This window comes from Heptranchias perlo, chromosome 14 (assembly GCF_035084215.1).
Source record: "Heptranchias perlo isolate sHepPer1 chromosome 14, sHepPer1.hap1, whole genome shotgun sequence".
Classification (NCBI taxonomy): domain Eukaryota; kingdom Metazoa; phylum Chordata; class Chondrichthyes; order Hexanchiformes; family Hexanchidae; genus Heptranchias; species Heptranchias perlo.
Window position 1 is genome coordinate 59,438,409 of NC_090338.1, and position 20,559 is coordinate 59,458,967.

At 42.4% G+C, this 20,559-nt stretch overlaps 1 protein-coding gene across 2 annotated transcripts in view; it reads right to left on the reverse strand.

The window, feature by feature from the left end:
• The window catches only part of kdm3b (lysine (K)-specific demethylase 3B), a 122,118-nt gene that overhangs the window by 70,434 nt on the left and 31,125 nt on the right, over positions 1-20,559 (reverse strand). For both annotated transcript variants that reach the window (XM_067996476.1, XM_067996475.1), the window contains exons 4-8: positions 18,896-18,998; positions 11,390-11,514; positions 10,143-10,274; positions 8,759-8,852; positions 2,819-3,585 (exon numbers count right to left, since the gene is read on the reverse strand). In XM_067996476.1, the coding sequence (XP_067852577.1) occupies positions 2,819-3,585; positions 8,759-8,852; positions 10,143-10,274; positions 11,390-11,514; positions 18,896-18,998 (1,221 nt within the window). The remainder of the gene's footprint in view (positions 1-2,818; positions 3,586-8,758; positions 8,853-10,142; positions 10,275-11,389; positions 11,515-18,895; positions 18,999-20,559) is intronic.

Here is a 20,559-nt window from a genome sequence, read left to right on the forward strand (position 1 = left end):
CCAGGGAGCTCTGGTTTTAGTTGCCCTACCTTTCTCCCTCGTGGGAATGTATCTAAACTGTACCCGCACTATCTCCTCTTTAAAGGCCGCCCATTGTCCATTTACAGTTTTACCTGCCAATCTTTGATTCCAATTTACCTGGGCCAGATCCGTTCTCATCCTATTGAAATTGTCCCTCCTCCAATTGAGTATTTTTACTTTAGAGTGGTCCATGTCCTTTTCCATAGCTAATCCAAACTGTATGGTACTATAATCGCTGGTCCCTAAATGACACTGACACTTGCTCCACTTGACCCATCTCATTTCACAGAACCAGATCCAGCAATGCCTCCTTCTTCGTTGGGCCGGAAACAAACTGGTCAAGAAAGTTCACCTGAAGACACTTCAAAAATTCCTCCCCCTTCTTTGCCCCTTACACTATTACAATCCCAGTCTATATTAGGGTAACTGAAGTCCCCCATTATCACTACTTTATGGTTCTTGCACATCTCTGTAATTTCCCTACAAATTTGCTCCTCCATTTCCTTCCCAATAGTTGGTAGCCTATAGACTACCCACAGTAGTGTGATGGCACCTCTACTGTTTCTTAACTCTAACCAAATAGATTCTGTCCTTGACCCCTCCAAGACATCCTCTCTCTCCAGCACTGCAATATTCTCCTTAATCAATACTGCCGCCGCCCCTCCTTTCTTTCCTTCCCTATCTTACCTAAACACCTTGTATCCAGGAATATTTAGTATCCAATCCTGCCCTTTCTTTGAGCTTGGTCTCTGCTATCGCCACAGTGTCTTATTCCCATGTGGCTAATTGTGCCTGCAACTCACCAAACTTGTTTACTGCGCTTTGTGCATTTACATACATGCACTGTGAACCTGTCTTAGACCTTCTTGTATTCTCTCTTAATCTGATCCCATTAAATACCATACTATTTCTTACTTTAGTGCTATCTGTCTCTCCTAATCTTTTTTGCACCTTGTTCCTCCTTTCCGGTGCTATATCCTGGTGCCCAACCCCCTGCCAAATTAGTTTAAAATCCTCCCCCACAGAACTAACGAACCTCTCCGCAAGGATACTGGTCCCAGTTCTGTTGAGGTGCAACCTGTCCAGCCTGTACAGGTCCCACTTCTCCTGGAACTGGTCCCAATGCCCCAGGAATCTAAAGCCCCTCTCTCCTGCACCATTTCTTCAGCCACTCATTCGTCTAGCCTATCCCGTTTCCATACTCACTAGCACGTGGCACCGGGAGTAATCCGGAGATTACTACCTTTGAGGTCCTGCTTATTAATTTCTTTCCTAATTCCCTAAACTCTTCCTGCAGGACTTCATCCCTCTTTCTACCTATGTCATTGGTACGGATATGGATCACGATCTCTGGCTGTTCACCCTCCCCCTTCAGAGTGTTCTGCAGCCACTCAGTGATATCCTTGGCACCAGGGAGGCAATAACTTGCATTTATGTATCGCCTTTAACGTAGTAACGTTCCTAATGTAGTGGGACATTTTATCAGACAAAATGTGACACCAAGCCTCAGAAGGAGATATTAAGACAGGAAACCAAAAGCTTGATCCAAGAAGTAGGTTTTAAGGAGCATCTTAAAAGGAGGAGAACATGTTTGAGAGGTGGCGGTGTTTAGGTTGGGAATTCCAGAGCTTAGAGAGCCAAAGGCACACATATAGTTTCGGAACAGACTAAACCACCAAACAGATTAATTCACAAAATCATTTATAGAAGCAAGCAGTTGAATGAAGTCAGTCCAAAGAACTCAATAACCTCAAGTCAGATTACAAAATTTTACATGAAACTTATAGTCCCTGTTCTAAAAGAAAAAAATTCTCAGGTCTTGGAGATTTAGTAATGGGGCAACAGTTATACTTATGTTTCGAAATCTTACATTACAGCAGTGACTACACTTCAAAAAAGTGCTGCACTGGCTGTAAAGCGCTTTGGGACATCCTGAGGTCGTGAAAGGCGCTATGTAAATGCAACCTCTTTCTTCTTTACACTTCCTTTGAACCCACATCTGTGATGCAAAGTTTATATTTGAAATCAAGTATTCAGTGTTCTCATTAGCCCTTGTTTGTCAACTGCCTGGTAGAATAGAATTCCAGTCAAGAGCCTAGAAATGGGGCAACAGTTATATTTATGTTTTGAAATCCTTACTAAGACAAAGCAATATCAAAATTAATCTTTTGCAATTAAATAAAGTTGCCATCAAAACAGAATGCAAAGATACAGGAATTGTCTGATATGATGCTTACACGTGGAACAAGGCAGATCTTATACAAAGAGCGATTTCCCCTGCACCCCTACAGTGAGCTGGCCAGCATTCATAATTGTGCTTGTCCGTGATACTTGTTAAACAAATCCACTTCATCAGAGGATCATGTGAGCAATGCTATGGCATTAAAACACCTTTGATGGAGGGAAAATTAAGCTTGCAATTATCCCATTGACAACTTGAGGTTATCATTTCTTATTCATTAACTCTAACCAAACAGATTCAGCTTTTGCACCATCCCCTATATCTTCCTTACATTCTAGAGTTGTGAAGGAATCTTTGATTAATCCTACCACTCCTCCCCATCTGAGACCAATATGTCTGGCTATGGAAAGGGCCATAATTTCAGGCAGTCTAAGTCTGTAACTAATGCAGGTAAAACAAAGGGACTGGTTGGCAAGACAGATTGGAGCTGTGCGAACATTTCTAAGTAACCCGCAGTCTCATTGCAAACTTTGAAAAATTGCTCTCAATCCATTAATTTCATACAACTACCAATGAGACTTGCAGCCAAGATGCAATTATAAAATTGTTACTTACATCAAAGTTGTGTGTCTCACTGCGTTTTGTGAAAGACTGATGTGAGTCGAAAACTCGCAAAGTGGACTGCATGGGATCCTGTGGGGCTTGGAAGGTATTTGGAACCACCAATTGAGGATTTTGAGTTTGGGGCTCAGATGATGTATTCTGCAGCTTCTGTTGGTATACTGAATTAACACCAAAGTTTTCTTTTATCCCATGGTCAGATAAGGCAGTCCCTAAATAAACTTGCATGTCTGCACTTGTCGAATCGTGGACAAGATTTGAAGGCTCCAAGACCGGTACTTCAGAGATTCTGCCTGAATCAGAAGTTGGTACACCCTTCTTGCTCTGAGGATTCAGAGACTCCGCATTGGAAAATGGCACTCCACTTGGCCTGGGGGCAGCAACAGCCGCAGCAATCGGCACGAAAGGCTTCCCATGTATTGGTTCATCCTGGACAACTAAGGTCCTACCATTCTCTTTGGTATAGGTGGCATAGCGCAAACCTGCTTGTGGCTGAGGTACATAGCGGGATCGATCTGAAGCACTGTCAGCATCTCCCCAGGCTAAATCACCGATTCTCTTGGAGTCGAAGTTTCCTTGAGGTCCTGACTCCACATCAGGATTCTCATTCTTTGGCAGATTGTGGCCATTGCCTCCAGCAGCCAACAAGCACACAATGCTACTGTCAGGCTCCAATTCTTCTGTATCCTTTACCTTTTTTTGTACAGGTTCATTCTCTCCATCAGAGGCATTCTTTCTTCTACGACTATCCTTAGTTTTATCTGTGGAGAATGCACAAATTTAGTCCATTTACATATACAACCAGACAATGTCTCGGCTTCAAATCAACCCACAAATACAAACAAAATTTTCTAATATGTTCAGAACAGATCAGATCAGATCCAACAATCTGTGACTTATAAATCAATTGTTTTCTGGGAAGTGTGGATCATATTTATCCCACAACTGAAATTTCAATATTACAAGACTTACTGGGGCTTCCTCACAATAGCTGGATTCTGCAAAATGGAGTCCCTCCATTGCTAATCTGTTTTAACTCCATTGTTTTCCATATAAGTAAATGGAGCTGAAGCACAGTGCAGGCATCGCAAAGAGAGTGGATCGTGAACCGAGTGAGAACTTGAGAATTTGGTGAGAGTGGGACTCTGGTAAAGTAGTGGGTGAATTGAAATTGAAGTTTAGAATAAAGTTTAGAACTTTAAAAGAAACTGCAAGTCAGTGGCAGTTAACAGTCAATCAGCTGTAAGTGATTGCCTGAATAGAGGGTAATTACTGTGAGCTGGAAGCTGATTGAGCAGTCGTAACTGCTGTTCTCAAAAGGTGCATAAAGCAGAAGGTTATCTACTAAAGCACAGAGCGGGCATCACAAAGAAAGTGGATGGTGAACTGAGTGGGAATTAGGTGTAGAGGGGGAAGGGGGTACTAAATTTAAAAAGAAAGCGGAAAAACCCAAAACAGACTAAAAAGTAATTATCTATAAATAAATATAAACTAAGATATGGCAGAGCAGGTTGTGTGTCTGGACTGCAGTATGTGGCAGTTTGTGGATATCGAGAATGTCCCAAGCAAACACATCTGTAGATTCAAGGTGTCTCCACCTTGAATCTCTCGGCTCAGAGTCATTAAGCTGGAGTGCGTGTTGGAGACACTGACACATAAGGGAGGGGGACAGTTTGCTCCAGACCTCAGTCACACCTCGTACAGGTACAGGATCAGAACGGGGTTGGCGTAACCGATAGTGTACAGAGTAAGGGGAACTCAGGTGAGAGAGAACAAGGATCCGCAGAAACTGATCCTATCCAAGAGGTACAATGCGCTCGCTAACTGTGAGGACAAGGATAAAGATGGTCAGAAGGACAGCAGAATGCTGACCATGACACCCTGGAGCAGGAAGCTGTCCAAAGGGAGGAGGAGGATGAGGCGAAGCATGTTATGGTAGTTATGGGGGATTCACTCAGTAGGGGGACAGATAGCATCCTTTGTAAGAAGGATGCCAGGGTGTGGGACATCTCGATCCAGCTTGAAAGGATATTGGAGGGGGAGGATCTAGTTGTTGTGGTCCATGTTGGAACCAACATAGTAAAGAGTAGGCAAGAGGTCCTATTCGGAGGGTACCAGAAGCTAGAAGCTAAATTTAAAAAAAGGATCAAGGGTAAGAGCCACGTGAAAATTGGCATAGGGACAAGCAGATTAGGGAGGCGAACATGTGACTCAAGGATTGGTGTGGGAAAGAGGGGTTCCATTTCAAGGGACACTGGCACCAGTACTAGGACAGGAAGGAACTGTACTGATGGGACAAGCTCCACCTGAACCGGGCTGGGACCAGAGTCCTAGCGGAAAGGATATATAGGGCGATCACAAGGACTTTAAACTAGTAAATGGGGAGGAGGGCACAGGTGGGAAAGGATAATTCTAAAACAAACAAAGAGAGCAGAGTGAGAGTCAGTAATTATGCTTCAGGTACTACAGTAAAGGGAAAACTAAAAGACGTCAAGTAATTAAATCAGGAGACAGAAATAAGAAATGTGTGAGAAAAACATTAGAGCAGAAGGACAGGTTAGGGTGCATGGCCCAAATGAGTGTTATTTGTACAAATGCACAGAGTAGAAGGAATGAATTGCAGATGCAAATTTAACTTAGTAATGTCTACCATGTTGTACCCTCTAAGACATGGCTGCAAGACAGTTAGAACTGGGAACTGAATATACCAAGTTATAAGGTCTACAGGAAGGATAGGGAAACTGCTAGAGGGGGAGTAGTAATCTTGGTGATTAAGGATGAAATTACTTCAATGACTGGAGGACATAATGAGAGGTAAGCAGGCAGTGGAAACTTTATGGGTAGAATTAAGAAATAGAAAAGGATTTAAGTCTGTATTGGGAGTTGTGTACAGACCCCCTGGTAGCAGCTGTGAAGTGGCAGAAGGTATAAATGCAGAGATAAGACAAGTATGTAGCAAATGCCGAGTGGTTTTAATGGCGGATTTCAACTTTCATATTGAGCGGGAAAAGCAGATGAGCTCATGTCAGAAAGGTAGCAAATTTCTTGTGCGTTCAGGACAGCTTTCTGCAACATGTCCGAGAACCAAGGGGGCAGGCCATATTGGATTTAATAATGAGTAGTGAGCCAGATTTAGTTAACAGCCTAACGGTGCGTGAACATTTATCTAATAGCGATCGTAACATGATCGGTTCAAAGTTATCTTTAAAAGGAAGATAGATTCTAAACTTAGGTAAGGCCGACTTCAGAGACTGTCCACAGTAAACTGGGCAAATCTGTTAATGGGTAAAACGGCAGAAGATCAGTTGGAGGTGTGCAAAAAAGAATTTAACGTGATACAGAACCAGTTTATACCGCTAAGGGGCAAAAGGTCTCCTTGCCAAAAAAAACAGCCATGGACAACAAGAGGGACAACATAAAACTAAAAGAAAAAGCATTCAAAAATGCAAAAAATAGCATAGGTCCTGGCAACTGGGAGAGATATGAAGAACAGCAAAAGGTGACAAAACAGATGGTAAGAGCTACAAAAGGGATATCAAAATCAACACAAAGTTTTACAATTATAATCAGGAAAAAGAGGGCGGCCAAGAGCAATGAGGGCCTCTTTTAAAAAAAAACTGATAATGGTGATATTATAAATGAAAATAAGGAAATGGTGGACATGTTAAATAATTACTTTGCATCAGTATTTACAGTAGAGGAAGAGGAGAGAATGCCGGAAACCCCAAGGAAATTAATTCTGAATCGGGGTGGGGAATCCCCATAATTAACATAAGCAAATTAACAGTAATAAAGAAACTAATGGCATTAAGAGTGACAAATCCCCAGGACCAGATGGTTTCCATCCCAGGGTTTTAAAGGAAGACTAGAACATTGCAGAAGCCCTAACTGTAATCTTCCAAAGTTCTCTCTATTCAGGAACCGTTCCTTTAGATTGGAAAATTGCATGTCATTCCGCTATTTAAGAAAGGAGAGAGGGGTAAACCAGGGAATTTTAGACCAGTTAGCCTGTTGTTGGGAAATTATTAGAGTCTATAATTAAGAATAGAGTCACTGAACACCGTGAAAATGTACAGCTGATCAGAGAGAGCCAGCATGGAATTGTAAAGAGTAGGTGGTCATGCTTGACAAATCTGATTGAATTTTTTGAAGAGGAGACTAAAGAAGTGAACTGGGGAATGTATACTGACGTTGTTTATATGGACTTCCAGAGGGCATTCAATAAAGTCCTTAATAAGAGACTGTTAGGTAAAGTTTAAGTTCATGGAATTGAGGGCAAATTATTGACCTGGTTAGGAAACTGGCTGAGCGGCAAGGGACAGAGTGTAGGGATAAAGGCAGGTATTTGAATTGGCAGGATGTGACTAGTGGTGTCCCACAGGGATCTGTGTTGGGGCCCCAACTATTCACTGTATTTATTAGCGCCTTAGATGATGGGGTAGAGAGCCACATATCCAAATTCGCCGATGGCACAAAGATAGACAGCATTGTAAACAGCGTAGATGGAAGCATAAAATTACAGAGAGATATTAATAGATTAAGTGGATGGGCAAAACTGTGGCAAATGGATTTCAATGTAGGCAAGTGTGAGGTCATCACTTTGGACCTAAAAAGGATAAATCAGAGTACTTTCTAAATGGTGAAAAGCTCAAAACAGTGGAGGTCCAAAAAGACTTAGGGGTCCATGTATATAGATCATGAAAATGTCATGGACAAGTACCGAAAATAATCAAAAAGGCTAATGGAATGGTGGCCTTTATATCTAGAGGGCTAGAAAACAAGGGGGTAGAAGTTATGCTACAACTATACAAAGCCCTGATTAGACCACACCTAGAGTACAGTGCTTAGTTCTGGGCACAGCACCTAAGAAAGGATATATTGGCCTTTGAGGGAGTGCAGAGTAGATTTACTGGAATGATACCTGGACTCCAAGGGTTAAATTACGAGGAAAGATTACACCAACTTGGGTGTATTCCCTGGAATTTAGAAGATTATGGGGTGACTTGATCAAAGTTTTCCAGATATTAAGGGGAACTGATAGGGTAGATAGGAAAAACTATTTCTGCTGGTTGGAGAGTCTAGGACTAGGATACATAGCCTAAAAATTAGAGCCAGGACTTTCAGGAGTGAAGTTAGGAAACACTTCTACACGCAAAAGGAGGTAAAAATTTGGAACTCTCTTCCGCAAACGGCAGTTGATGCTAGCTCACTTGTTATCTATTAATCTCAGATTTAAAATTTTGTGTTAACCAAAGGTATTAAGGGATATGGGGCTAAGGCGGGTCTGTGGAGTTAGGTCACAGGTCAGTCATGAGCTCACTGAATGGCAGGACAGGCTCGAAGGGCTAAATGGCCTACTCCTGTCCTTATGTACTAAAAATAATCAACTCAAATTATACAAATAAGGGAAATTTAAAATACTTCGGAAATAAGATGAAATGTTTAGTGAAGTCACAATGGTCCAGATTACTGCAAGGCATACCTTGAATGTAAATTGAAGGAGCATTTTCAGACACCAATTAAAATGTCAAGCCTGTAAGTTTTTCAAACTATGGTTCCTGGACTCTATACAGAAACTCAGGGGTCTACAAGATCATCATATTTCTGTATTTTCATACTGGTTGACTTTCTAGCACATTTATATTGCTGTCTAGTAATGAAAAACAATTTTTGCAATGAGAGCACTGTTTTCCTTTGGGAAGATGGCACTACATTTTGAAATTTAGGATGGGAGATTCCGGGAGTGTGTCAGTATTTGCAGGGTGTCCCCACATAACTAAGTCTGATAACATAGTGTAAGGCCTATTCACTTAGGTAGCAAAGTGAGCCCTGGATAAATTCCCGTACTCCAACCCCAGTAAACAATTTAAACTTACTCAGAACCATACTATACTCCTTATTTATTTCCATCAGTAGCTCTTGCCTTACCCTTACCATCAACTTCTTTAGTTGGACTGTAAGGTGGACTGGCCTCAGCTCCCTTCTTGCGTCTGCTTCTTGAGTTTTGAGAAACCTGTTTTTGAACAACCTGTAGGGTTGAAAAGACTAACAATAAGTTTGTGCTGCTGTCTTCTCTGAGCACAGGCAATGGCACTCCACTATCAACCAAAAACAGGTAAATTTAGCAGAATAGGCTGCCTTCCCGCTCTCTTTCCATCTCTCCTCCACCCCCACAAAATAAAGTGAAATATTCCACCAGCACGAAGTGATTTAGCAGCCCAACCCAGAACAAGTCAAACTTACCCAGTGAATCCAGAATTTGACTGTAATGGAGATCAAACCAAAACCTGGTTCTTTTACTGGAAATAACATTCTGCCTCAAGAGCAGATTAGGTTACGTGAAACTTACTTCCTGTTTGATCACATCTGCGGCGAGTGACTCACCTCCTGACTCCCCAAAGCCTTTCCACCATCTACAAGGCACAAGTCAGGAGTGTGATGGAATACTCTCCACTTGCCTGGATGAGTGCAGCTCCAACAACACTCAAGAAGCTTGACACCATCCAGGACAAAGCAGCCCGCTTGATTGGCACCCCATCCACCACCCTAAACATTCACTCCCTTCACCAGCGTCGCACAGTGGCTGCAGTGTGTACCATCCACAGGATGCCCTGCAGCAACTTGCCAAGGCTTCTTCGACAGCGCCTCCCAAACCCGTGACCTCTGCCGTCTGGAAGGACAAGAGCAGCAGGCACATGGGAACAACACCACCTGCACGTTCCCCTCCAAGTCACACACCATCCCGATTTGGAAATATATCGCCGTTCCTTCATCGTCGCTGGGTCAAAAACCTGGAACTCCCTTCCTAACAGCACTGTGGGAGAACAGTCACCACACAGACTGCTGCGGTTCAAGAAGGCGGCTCACCACCACCTTCTCAAGGGCAATTAGGGGTGGGCAATAAATGCCGGCCTCACCAGCGACGCCCACATCCCATGAACGAATAAAAAAAAATCTGTAAACATCACGCAAACATAGCTATTACTGCACAGTGTGTATGGAGAGACAAGCACTTGATGGTTTAAAAGTACACACCATCACATAACACTAAGCACCAACACACTAACAAGGTAGTGTGGTTTAACTTTCATGCTACTCAAGCAAAGCTTAATGCACTGTTGTGGGCAGGGGACCCATTAATGACACGACGCCCCACCGCAAGGGGAAGGAAAGTATTAGTATTGCCTCATTATGGCTCAAAGAAGTAGCAGATGCATGGGACCAGGTCACCACCTTGTATGTGGGTATAGACCAATAGTAGAAAATAGAGCAACTTGATAACATTTCAAAAATTACAATAAGAACTTATAACACTCACCGTTGCTGCATTGGTTTCATTTGCCTCCATGTTCTTAGACAGGATCCCAACTTCCCGTTTCAGTAACTGGAGCGCATCGTCCATAAGTGTCATGTAAATCCGCACAGGATCAACAGTCTTTGTCTGCTGTTCCTATTATGAAAGGCAGGTCAGCAGTAGAAGCATTCATGTTCTTAAATATAATTTATTGAAAAATTACCCTATTTCCAAAACACAGTTTTACACTTCAATCCATGGCTAGATGTTTCCTGTATCAGTGTCGACAGTGGCCCGAAGACAAGAGTCACTGCCAAATTGGAAGTTCCATGTAATATTTGAATCAGGTTTTGATTATTCTATACTGTATCACACAGTTAGTGTTAGCTCTGGAACAGAATGTCTGTTGCCGTTTTTGCAGGGATGGGGTGGGAGAGACAATAAATGTGACAAATTTGACATTTCAAAATCTTTATATTTTCAACTTTTTCTTTGGTAATCGCCAAATACATCTCCACTAAGATAAAGATTCTGCAGGAAATCGCAAGACCAGAAAGTCAAACATCAAATGTTTTCTCAGTAAAAATATATCCTTGGAGTTTTAACAGTTGCTGTGATAACACTCTAGGTTTTTCTGGATGGCTAAGCCAAGATATCCTTCAGCAACTTTATCTATCTCATGATCTTACGGTACTAGGATTCTCCTTCATTAATGCCAGCCGTTCTCTCCATTTCTCAGGCCTGTTACATCGAGGCAGTAGCTTGCTGCTGTCCAAGCTGCCTCTTTCTGAAAGCAGGTTGTCTTGGAGTTGGCTCCAAAAAAAGCCTCATGATCTGTAGAATAACTATGTAAACTGCTTTATGTAATCCATGATTATTCTAGCAGGGCTCTCTTTTTTTCCCCCAACTATGAAGCATGTTCCTTGGCTCAATCAACGTTACCATCAGTCCACTTTTTCCATCAGCCCTCCCCCAATCATCTTGCTCCCTTCAAAATCCGATCACCACATAAAATCCTAGGCAAGGAGAATGTGGACAAAAGGTTTCTCTGGTGCCATCAACATTGTTACTCACCCTCCACCACACCCCTCAGGGTAAACACCCAACGTCCACAAGACCCAACCAAGGGCAGAGACTAACTTTCTCCAGCCAAAAGATAACTGATAAAAATCCTAGACAACCTTGAAAGGCAAACTTGCACCTTCCAGGTAGAACATGTCCAATGGTACTACAAAGTGTCACATTTGTTTAAAGGCAGCACCACATTGTACCTGTTCCGTGGTGACCACCATGGTACGCATAACAGGGTCATGATGTGCAACAACTGCGAGGATCCACTCTTCAGAAGAGTCTGGTTGGTAGATCTTCAACCGGTGCCCCTGCAAATTGTATGGACCTTAAAGGACAACGTAGCAGTAAAATTGAAGAATTGATCAGTTTATGGGAAATACAAAAATCCAACCAACATTCCAACTCATAGCACTCACACACAAGAAAGTTACAACAGACCAATGAGCAATATACAAAATCACAACTGGCAGCCAACTAAAATGTGGTGGTGAATTCTACTCTGACAAGTAAACCCTTTTCAAGGAAATGGTCTCCACTATCAACTGGGGTTTTGAACGCAACATGACTTTGTGTTTCCTGTACTGTTATTTATCTAGCACATCAAAGCTGATTCTGCACCATTACTGTGCCACTGGTGGCTGGGGAACACATACATTCTCTTTCAACACAGAATTAGGCCTCGAGACTAGAATTTCAGAGGTCTTTGGTCACCTCTCCCAACTCTCACACCATGGCTTGGCATTCACTTTTATCTATTTTTTCCCCACTATGCAAAGTGCCCTGAGCTATTTTCTACATTAAAGGTCCTATATAAATACAAGTTGAATTTTTTGAACAAGTGACTAAAGTAATGGACAAAGGAATGCCTATTGATGTTGTTTATATGGACTTCCAGAAGGCATTCGATAAAGTTGCTCATAAGAGGCTGTTAGGTAAAGTTAAAGCTCATGGAGTTGAGGGCAAATTGATGACCTGGTTAGGACATTGGCTGAGCGGCAGGAGACAAGAGCGTAGGGATAATGGGCAGGTATTCGAATTGGCAGGATGTGACTAGTGGTGTCCCACAGGGATCTATGTTGGGGCCTCAACTATTCACTCTATTTATTAACGAATTGGGAGATAAAGAGCCACATATCCAAGATTGCCAATGACACAAAGATAGGCAGCATTGTAAGCAGTGTAGATGGAAGCATAACATTTCAGAGATATTAATAGATTAAGTGAATGGGCAAAACTATGGCAAATGGATTTCAATGTAGGCAAGTGTGAGGTCATCCACTTCGAACCTAAAAACGATAATTCAGAGTACTTTCTAAATGGTGACAAGCTCAAAACAGTGGAGGTCCAAAGAGACTTCGGGGTCCACGTACATAGATCATTAAAATGTCATGGACAGGTACAGAAAATAATCAAAAAGGCTATTGGAATGCTGGCCTTTATATCTAGAGGACTAGAATACAAGGGGGTAGAAGTTATGCTACAGCTATACAAAGCCCTGGTTAGACCACACCTGGAGTATTGTGTTCGGTTCTGGGCACCGCACCTTAGGAAGGATATATTGGCCTTGGAGGGAGTGATGCGTAGATTTACTAGAATGATACCTGGACTCCAAGGGTTAAATTACGAGGCGAGATTACACAAACTTGGTTTGTATTCCCTGGAATTTAGAAGATTATGGGGTGATTTGATCAAAGTTTTCAAGATATTAAGGGGAAACTGATAGGGTAGATAGAGAAACTATTTCCGCTGGTTGGGGAGTCTAGGACTAGGTGACATCGCCCAAAAATTAGATCCAGGACTTTCAGGAGTGAAGTCAGGAAATACTTCTACCGCAGCGGGTGGTCGAAGTTTGGAACTTTTTTCTGCGAACAGCAGCTGATGCTAGCTCAATTGCTCATTTTAAACCTGAGATTGATAGATTTTTGTTAACCAACCGTATTAAGGGATATGGGGCTATGGTAGGTATATGGAGTTAAATCACAGATCAGCCATGATTTCATTGAATGGTGGAGCAGGCTCGAGGGGTGAAATGGCCTATTCCTGTTCCTATAAGATCATAAGAAATAGGAGCAGGAGAAGGCCATACGGCCCCTCGTGCCTGCTCCACTATTCAACAAGATCATGGCTGATCATCTACCTCAACTCCACTTTCCCGTCCTGTCCCCATATTCCTCGATTCCCTTAGTGTCCAAAAATCTATCGATCTCAGTCTTGCATATAGTTAATGACTGAGCATCCTCAGCCCTCTAGGGTAGAGAATTCCAAAGATTCATAACTTACTGAGTGTAGAAATTTTTCCTCATCTCGGTCCTAAATGACAGACCCCTTATCTTGAGACTCTGACCTCGAGTTCTGTATTCCCCAGCCAGAGGAAACAGTCTCTTAGCATCTACCCTGTCAAGCCCTCTAAGAATTTAAACGTTTCTATTGGATCACCTTTCATTCTTCTAAACGAGAGTATAGGCCCATTTTACTCAATCTCTCCTCACAGAGAACCCTCTCATCTCAGGAATCAATCCAGTGAACCTTCATTGCACCCCCTCGAAAGGCAAATATATCCTTCCTTAGGTAAGGAGACTAAAACTGTACACAGTACTCCAGGTGTGGTCTCACGAGAGCCTTATTTAATTGCAGCATGACCTCCTTACTCTTATACTCCAACCCCCTTGCAGTAAAGGCTGACATACCATTTGCCTTCCGAATTGCTTGCTGTACCTGCATGTTAATTTTCTGTGATTCGTCTACAAGGACACCCAAATCCCTCCGACTACCGACATTTCTTAGTGTCTCACCTTTTAAAAAAAAAATATTCTGCTTTTCCATTCTTCCTACCAAAGTGGATAATTTCACATTTCCCCACATTTACTCCATCTGCCACCTTCTCGTCCACTCACAACCCGTCTATATCCCTTTGCAGCTTCTTTGCGTCTTCCTCACAGCTTACTTTCCCACCTAGCTTGGTATCGCCAGCAACATTACACTCGGTCGCTCACCTATATATTGCAAACAGCTGAGGCCCAAGCACTGATCCTTGCAGCATCCCACTAGTTACAACCTACCAATCCAAAAATGACCCGTTTATTCCTAATCTGATTTCTGTCCGTTAACTAATCCTCAATCCATGCTAATATATAACCCCCAATCCCATGAGCCCTAATCTTGTGTAACAACCTTTTGTCTTTCGAATGCCTTTTGAAAAACCAAATATATCCACTGGTTCTCCCTTAACTACCTGCTAGTTATACCCTCAAAAAACTCAGATTTCTCAAACATGATTTCCCCTTCATAAAACTGCACTGACTCTGCCTAAATCATTTTATGATTTTCTAAGTGCCCTGTCACCACATCCTAAATAATAGATTCTAACATTTTCCCTACTACTGATGTCAGGCTAACTGGCCTATAGTTCCTTGTTTTCTCTCTCCCTCCTTTCTTGAATAGCACGGTTACATTTGCTATCTTCCAATCCACAAGGGCCATTCTAGAATCTAGGGAATTCTGGCAGATCAAAACCAATGCATCCACTGTCTCTGCAGCAACCTCTTTTAAAACCCTAGGATGTAGAGGATTTGTCAGCTTTTAGTCCCATTAATTTCTCCAGTATTTTTTCTTTACTCATCTTAATTACTTTAAGATCCTCACTATCATTAGACCCTTGGCTCCTCACTATTTCTGGTATGTTTTTTGTGTCTTCTACTGTGAAGACAGATACAAAATATTTGTTCCTATGTTCCTAAGTTGTTGTATCATGCTGTATTAGACTTAACTGATGAGCAAAATGTGCACCAAAAACTAATAGGGAAAAATGAAAATTTGGCTTTAACATTTTGTGTCGGATAAGCAGAATGAATGCAAGGTGAGAACAAGTAGTTTCCAGAAAATAAATCACTCACATGACCCACATAATGTTTTAGGGTTGTCCGGCTGGCACCATCTCGTGATTTATTTTTGGAACCCACCAAATGTGACCCTGCTACTCAAGAAAGGAGGGAAAGAGAAAGCAGGGAACTACAGGCCAGTTTGCCTGACATCAGTCGTCAGGAAAATGCTGGAATCCATTATTAAGAAAGTGGTAGCAGGGCACTTAGAAAATCATAATATGATTAGACAGAGTAAACATGGTTTTATGAAAGGGAAATTGTGTTTGACAAATCTATTAAGAGTTTTTTGAGGATGTAACTTGCAATGTAGATTTTTTTAAATTATTCGTTCATGGGATGTGGGCGTCGCTGGCAAGGCCAACTATTTATTGCCCATCTCTAATTGCCCTTGAGAAGGCAGTGGTGAGCCGCCTTCTTGAACCGCTGCAGTCCGTGTGCTGAAGGTTCTCCCACAGTGCTGTTAGGTAGGGAGTTCCAGGATTTTGACCCAGCAACGATGAAGGAACGGCGATATATTTCCAAGTCGGGATGGGGTGTGACTTGGAGGGGAACATGCAGGTGGTGTTGTTCTCATGTGCCTGCTGCCCTGGTCCTTCTAGATGGTAGAGGTCGCGGGTTTGGGAGGTGCTGTCGAAGAAGCCTTGGCGAGTTGCTCCTGTGCATCCTGTGGATGGTATACATTGCAGCCACGGTGCACCGCTGGTGAAGGGAATGAATGTTTAGGGTGTTAGATGGGGTGCCAATGAAGCGGGCTGCTTAGTCCTGGATGGTGTCGAGCTTCTTGAGTGTTGTTGGAGCTGCACTCATCCAGGCAAGTGGAGAGTATTCCATCACACTCCTGAGTTGTGCCTGGTGGAAAGGCTTTGGGGAGTCAGGAGGTGAGTCACTCGCCGCAGAATATCCAGCCTCTAACCTGCTCTTGTAGCCACAGTATTTATGTGGCTGGTCCAGGTAAGTTTCTGGTCAATGGTGACCCCCCAGGATGTTGATGGTGGGGGATTCGGCGATGGTAATGCCATTGAATGTCATGGGGAGGTGGTTGGGCGCTCTCTTGTTGGAGATGGTCATTGCCTGGCGCGAATGTTACTTGCCACTTATCGGCCCAAGCCTGGATGTTGTCCAGGTTTTGCTGCACGTGGGCACGGACTGCTTCATTATCTGAGGGGTTGCGATTGGAATTGTAGGGGAACCAGTGGATGTCGTATATTTGGATTTTCAAAAGGCATTTGATAAGGTGCCACATAAAAGGTTGTTACACAAGATAAGGGCTCATGGGGTTGGGGTAGCATATTAGCATGGATAGAGGATTGGTTAACAGACAGAAAACAGAGTAGGGAATCATGATTTTCAGGCTAGCAGGCTGGAACTAGTTGGGTGCCGCAAAGATCGGTGCTTGGGCCTCAGCTATTTATAATCTACATTAATGACTTAGATGAAGGGACTGAGTGTAGTGTATCCAAGTTTGCTGATGATATAAAGCTAGGTGGGAAAGAAAGCAGTGAGGACACAGAGTCTGCAAAGGGATATAGACAGGTTAAGTGAGTGGGCAAGAAGGAGGCAGATGGAGTATAATGTGGGGAAATGTGAGGTTATTCACTTTGGTAGGAAGAATAGAAAAGCAGAATATTTTTTAAATGGTGAGAAACTATTAAAAGTTGGTGTTGAGAGAGACTTGGGTGTCCTCGTACAAGAAACACAAAAAGTTAGCATGCGGGTACAGCAAGCAATTTGGAAAGCAAATGGAACGTTGGTCTTTATTGCCAGGGAGTGGGGGTACAAAAGTAAAGTCTTACTACAATTGTACAGGGCTTTGGTGAGACCTCATCTGGAGTACTGTGTACAGTTTTGGTCACCTTATCTAAGGAAGGATTTACCTGCCTTAGAGGCGGTGCAGCGAACGTTCACTCGACTAACTCCTGGGATGAGAGGGTTGTCCTATGAGGCGAGGTCAAGTAGAATGGGCCTATACTCTCTGGAGTTTAGAAGAATGAGAAGTGATCTAATTGAAACATATAAACTTATGAGGGGGCTTGACAGGGTATTCTTTGAGTTACTTGTGCACTTTCTTTTGTTGGTTGCTTGTGTTCTACGTAGTGCTGAGAGGTTGTTTCCCATGGCTGGAAAGTCTAGAACTAGGGGGGGGCATAGTCACAGGATAAGGGGTCGGCCATTTAAGACTGAGATGAGGAGGAATTTCTTCACTCAGAGGGTTGTGAATCTTTGGAATTCTCTACTCCAGAGGGCTGTGAATGCTGAGTTGTTGAATATATTTGAGACTGAGACAGACAGGTTTCCATACTCTAGGGGAATCAAAGGATATGGGGATCGGGCAGGAAAGTGGAGCTGAGGTGAAAGATCAGCCATGATCTGATTGAATGGCAGAGCAGGCTCGAAGGGCCATGTGGCCTACTCTTGCTCCTATTTCTGATATTCTTATGTAACACCTGGCTTGTAATCTCCATTCCTCCAGTCTTTTTTTTCCCTCTCCAAGTTCGGTTTTTACATTTAATTTCTTTTATTGTTCTAACCTTCATATGGTGCTTCCTTTGCTGTTCAGTTTCCCTATCAGTTGTTTTCTTTGCTTCCTGATCTATTTTATGATGTGGAGATGCCGGTGATGGACTGGGGTTGACAATTGTAAACAATTTTACAACACCAAGTTATAGTCCAGCAATTTTATTTTAAATTCACAAGCTTTCGGAGACTCTCTCCTTCCTTGCCTGAGGAAGGAGAGAGTCTCCGAAAGCTTGTGAATTTAAAATAAAATTGCTGGACTATAACTTGGTGTTGTAAAATTGTTTACAATGATCTATTTTACTTAAACGCAAGGCACTACGTAGAACACAAGCAACCAACAAAAGAAAGTGCACAAGTAACTCAAAGAATAATCTTCTTTTGGATCAAACCCTCCAATTAACTCCAGCTTCAGGAAAACTGTTGTCAAAATTTCAGCTGCATTCTGTTGTAATCTGGATGAAGTATATGATTGTAGCCCGATGGAATAATTGCTGGAGGGCTGCAACATTTGTGGACTGGGGGAGTGGAGATACAGAGATTAGGATGACAATGCAGCAGTGGCTGGGCTTGCAGGGAATTTGTTAACTATATTCAGATCAATTACACATTAGATAAGTATCTCCAATCACATTAAGCCACACATCTCTCTGCTTTTAATTTTATACATTTAATGCAGTGAAGCAGATCAGAAATGGTAATGTGATATAGAGCCAAGAGATTTCTTGGTCTGCTCCAGGGTGGTGGCAGTGCTTGGCATCTCTCAGGATCAGGGATCAATTGCAACTTTGAGATAGGTCAAATGTAGTGCAAGAAAATAGTTTTAGAAGGCCCATAGTTTCACAGCAGCTAACTGAAATTCAACATTTCAGCAACAGAATGTCCTGGGATGGGGTACTGGAGGTCCTTCTGTGATAATTGATGGAAATAGCTCTCTGTACACTTGTATTCAGGGCTCATTTGGCAGTCTCAAAAAATGTTTCTCAGCACTACTGTTGGCTAAAGGTGTGTTTGTAAGAAGATGTTCATTTAATGGAGACACTGGAGGTCCAGTTTCCTCTCCTGCTGTTTGAAGTAAAATAATGTATGTTTGCATTATAGCTCAATCAATGGAAAGTTATTGGGGAAAAAAGGATACCCCTTATGGGCTACCACACAATCAGCACTGGTTTGGAAAACTTAGCATTTCATACTTAGCTTAACAGAATGAACCATAAATTTGCTTCCAATTGGAGAATCCTTATTATTTTTTTATAGAAAGTACAGAATTTATAATTTAATATGTGACAACATTGTTTTTGTCTACATTACCTCTAAGGATTTCTTGAATTTTCTTCTCTCTGATCCAAGATTTCATTGCTTCCTGGAGCTTTGGATTATCTTGGACAATGGGATTCTGGCTGTCAGAATCCTCCTTAAGAGACAAATAGAAAGATGAGAGGTGAGGAAAAATGAACAGCTTTTATATCTCAAAACATTTTTCAAGAGGCTAAATATTACATTCAGGCTACTAACAGCAAAAATGTCAGCATTCTGCCAAGCTTCACTATGTATAGATTGTAAATGAGGTTTTCAAGACACAATGCAACCCGGAGAGCTGTTGCTGTTCGCTTATGTGCATAGAACATAATCAGCCTGACTTCAGGAATCAGGAATAGTTCTTCCACATCTGTATCCTTTCCTGATTACACTGGTTCTTCGATTCTATCCTTGGTCACATCAGCTTTGTATAATTTTTTTCAGTAAAAGAGGCATTCAAGGCAAGAATTGGTCAGTTCACCAAACCAACTTCACTAGGACAAAAACAGAAAATGCTGGGTACACAGGTCAGTCAGCATCTGCAGAGAACACAGGCTGGGCCCTTCCTCAGAACTGTAAAATGAAAGATGAACAAACATTTTAATAGTATCAGAAGAAAAGGGGAAGGAAAAACAAGAACAGATAACACCAGGGGACGTCTCAGTGGAATGATTGTTAGATGATATAACAGATCATCTTGGTCAAGAAGCAAAGAAATTAAAGAAACAAAAGAATATGTAAATAGCTACGGCAGTGGGATGCACACCCATAGAAAAGGCGAGTAGATTGGAGAGATTATAAACACAACTCTCCATCATCAAACCTGCTGACAAAAGGGTTGTTGTCTGCAAAAGGATTTTCACCTGGTCAAAGCCAAACGCCAACTCTCCAATGACTCCTCCTATCTCCATGATACCACAACTGAACCCCCGAACCATTACTGCCCAGTTATTGATGATGTCTTTCAGAGATTCCACCCCCCCCTTCCCAATCACTGCCTCCAACTTCATAGTTCCCCCCACCCAGCATAGCTGGTCGCTAGCTCCTCTACAAGATATACAAACAAGACTATCCGGGTACACCAAATGATCCTGCAACAGCTTGATCCTGTCCCACCAAACTAATTTTGTCTTATCTCAATGCCATTCTTCCTCCCCTTGCATAGTCTCTGCACCTAAATCTGTGACTTCTGATACCCTCTTGCGTTTTGACTATTTCATGCTCTCCAGCCACAATTGTTTCCTCTTCACCATGGAAATACAATCAATGTACACTTCCAACTCTTCCCAAGACAGTCTCTGGACCGTCAGCTTCTTCCTTCAACAGCAGTCCAACCGGTAACCACCTACTACCTTCACTGCCTGCCTAACTTATACACACCTTCAACAACTTCTCTTTTAACCCCACTCACTTCCTTCAGATAAAATATGTAGTTTTGGGACCCCATACAGGTACCAGATATGCCTGTCTTTTTTGTAGGATATGTTAACCACTCTGTTGTAACCCTACTCAGGTTCCCTCCCCAATCTGTTCTTTCATCTCCCTGATCTATTCTGCCATTACATTGATGATTGTGTTGGCACTGCTTCCTTCTTTTGTTCTGATTGTGAATATATCATTTGCTATGCTTCCAATTTCCACTCATTCATTCTTTTCATCTTGAACCTCTCTCTGGT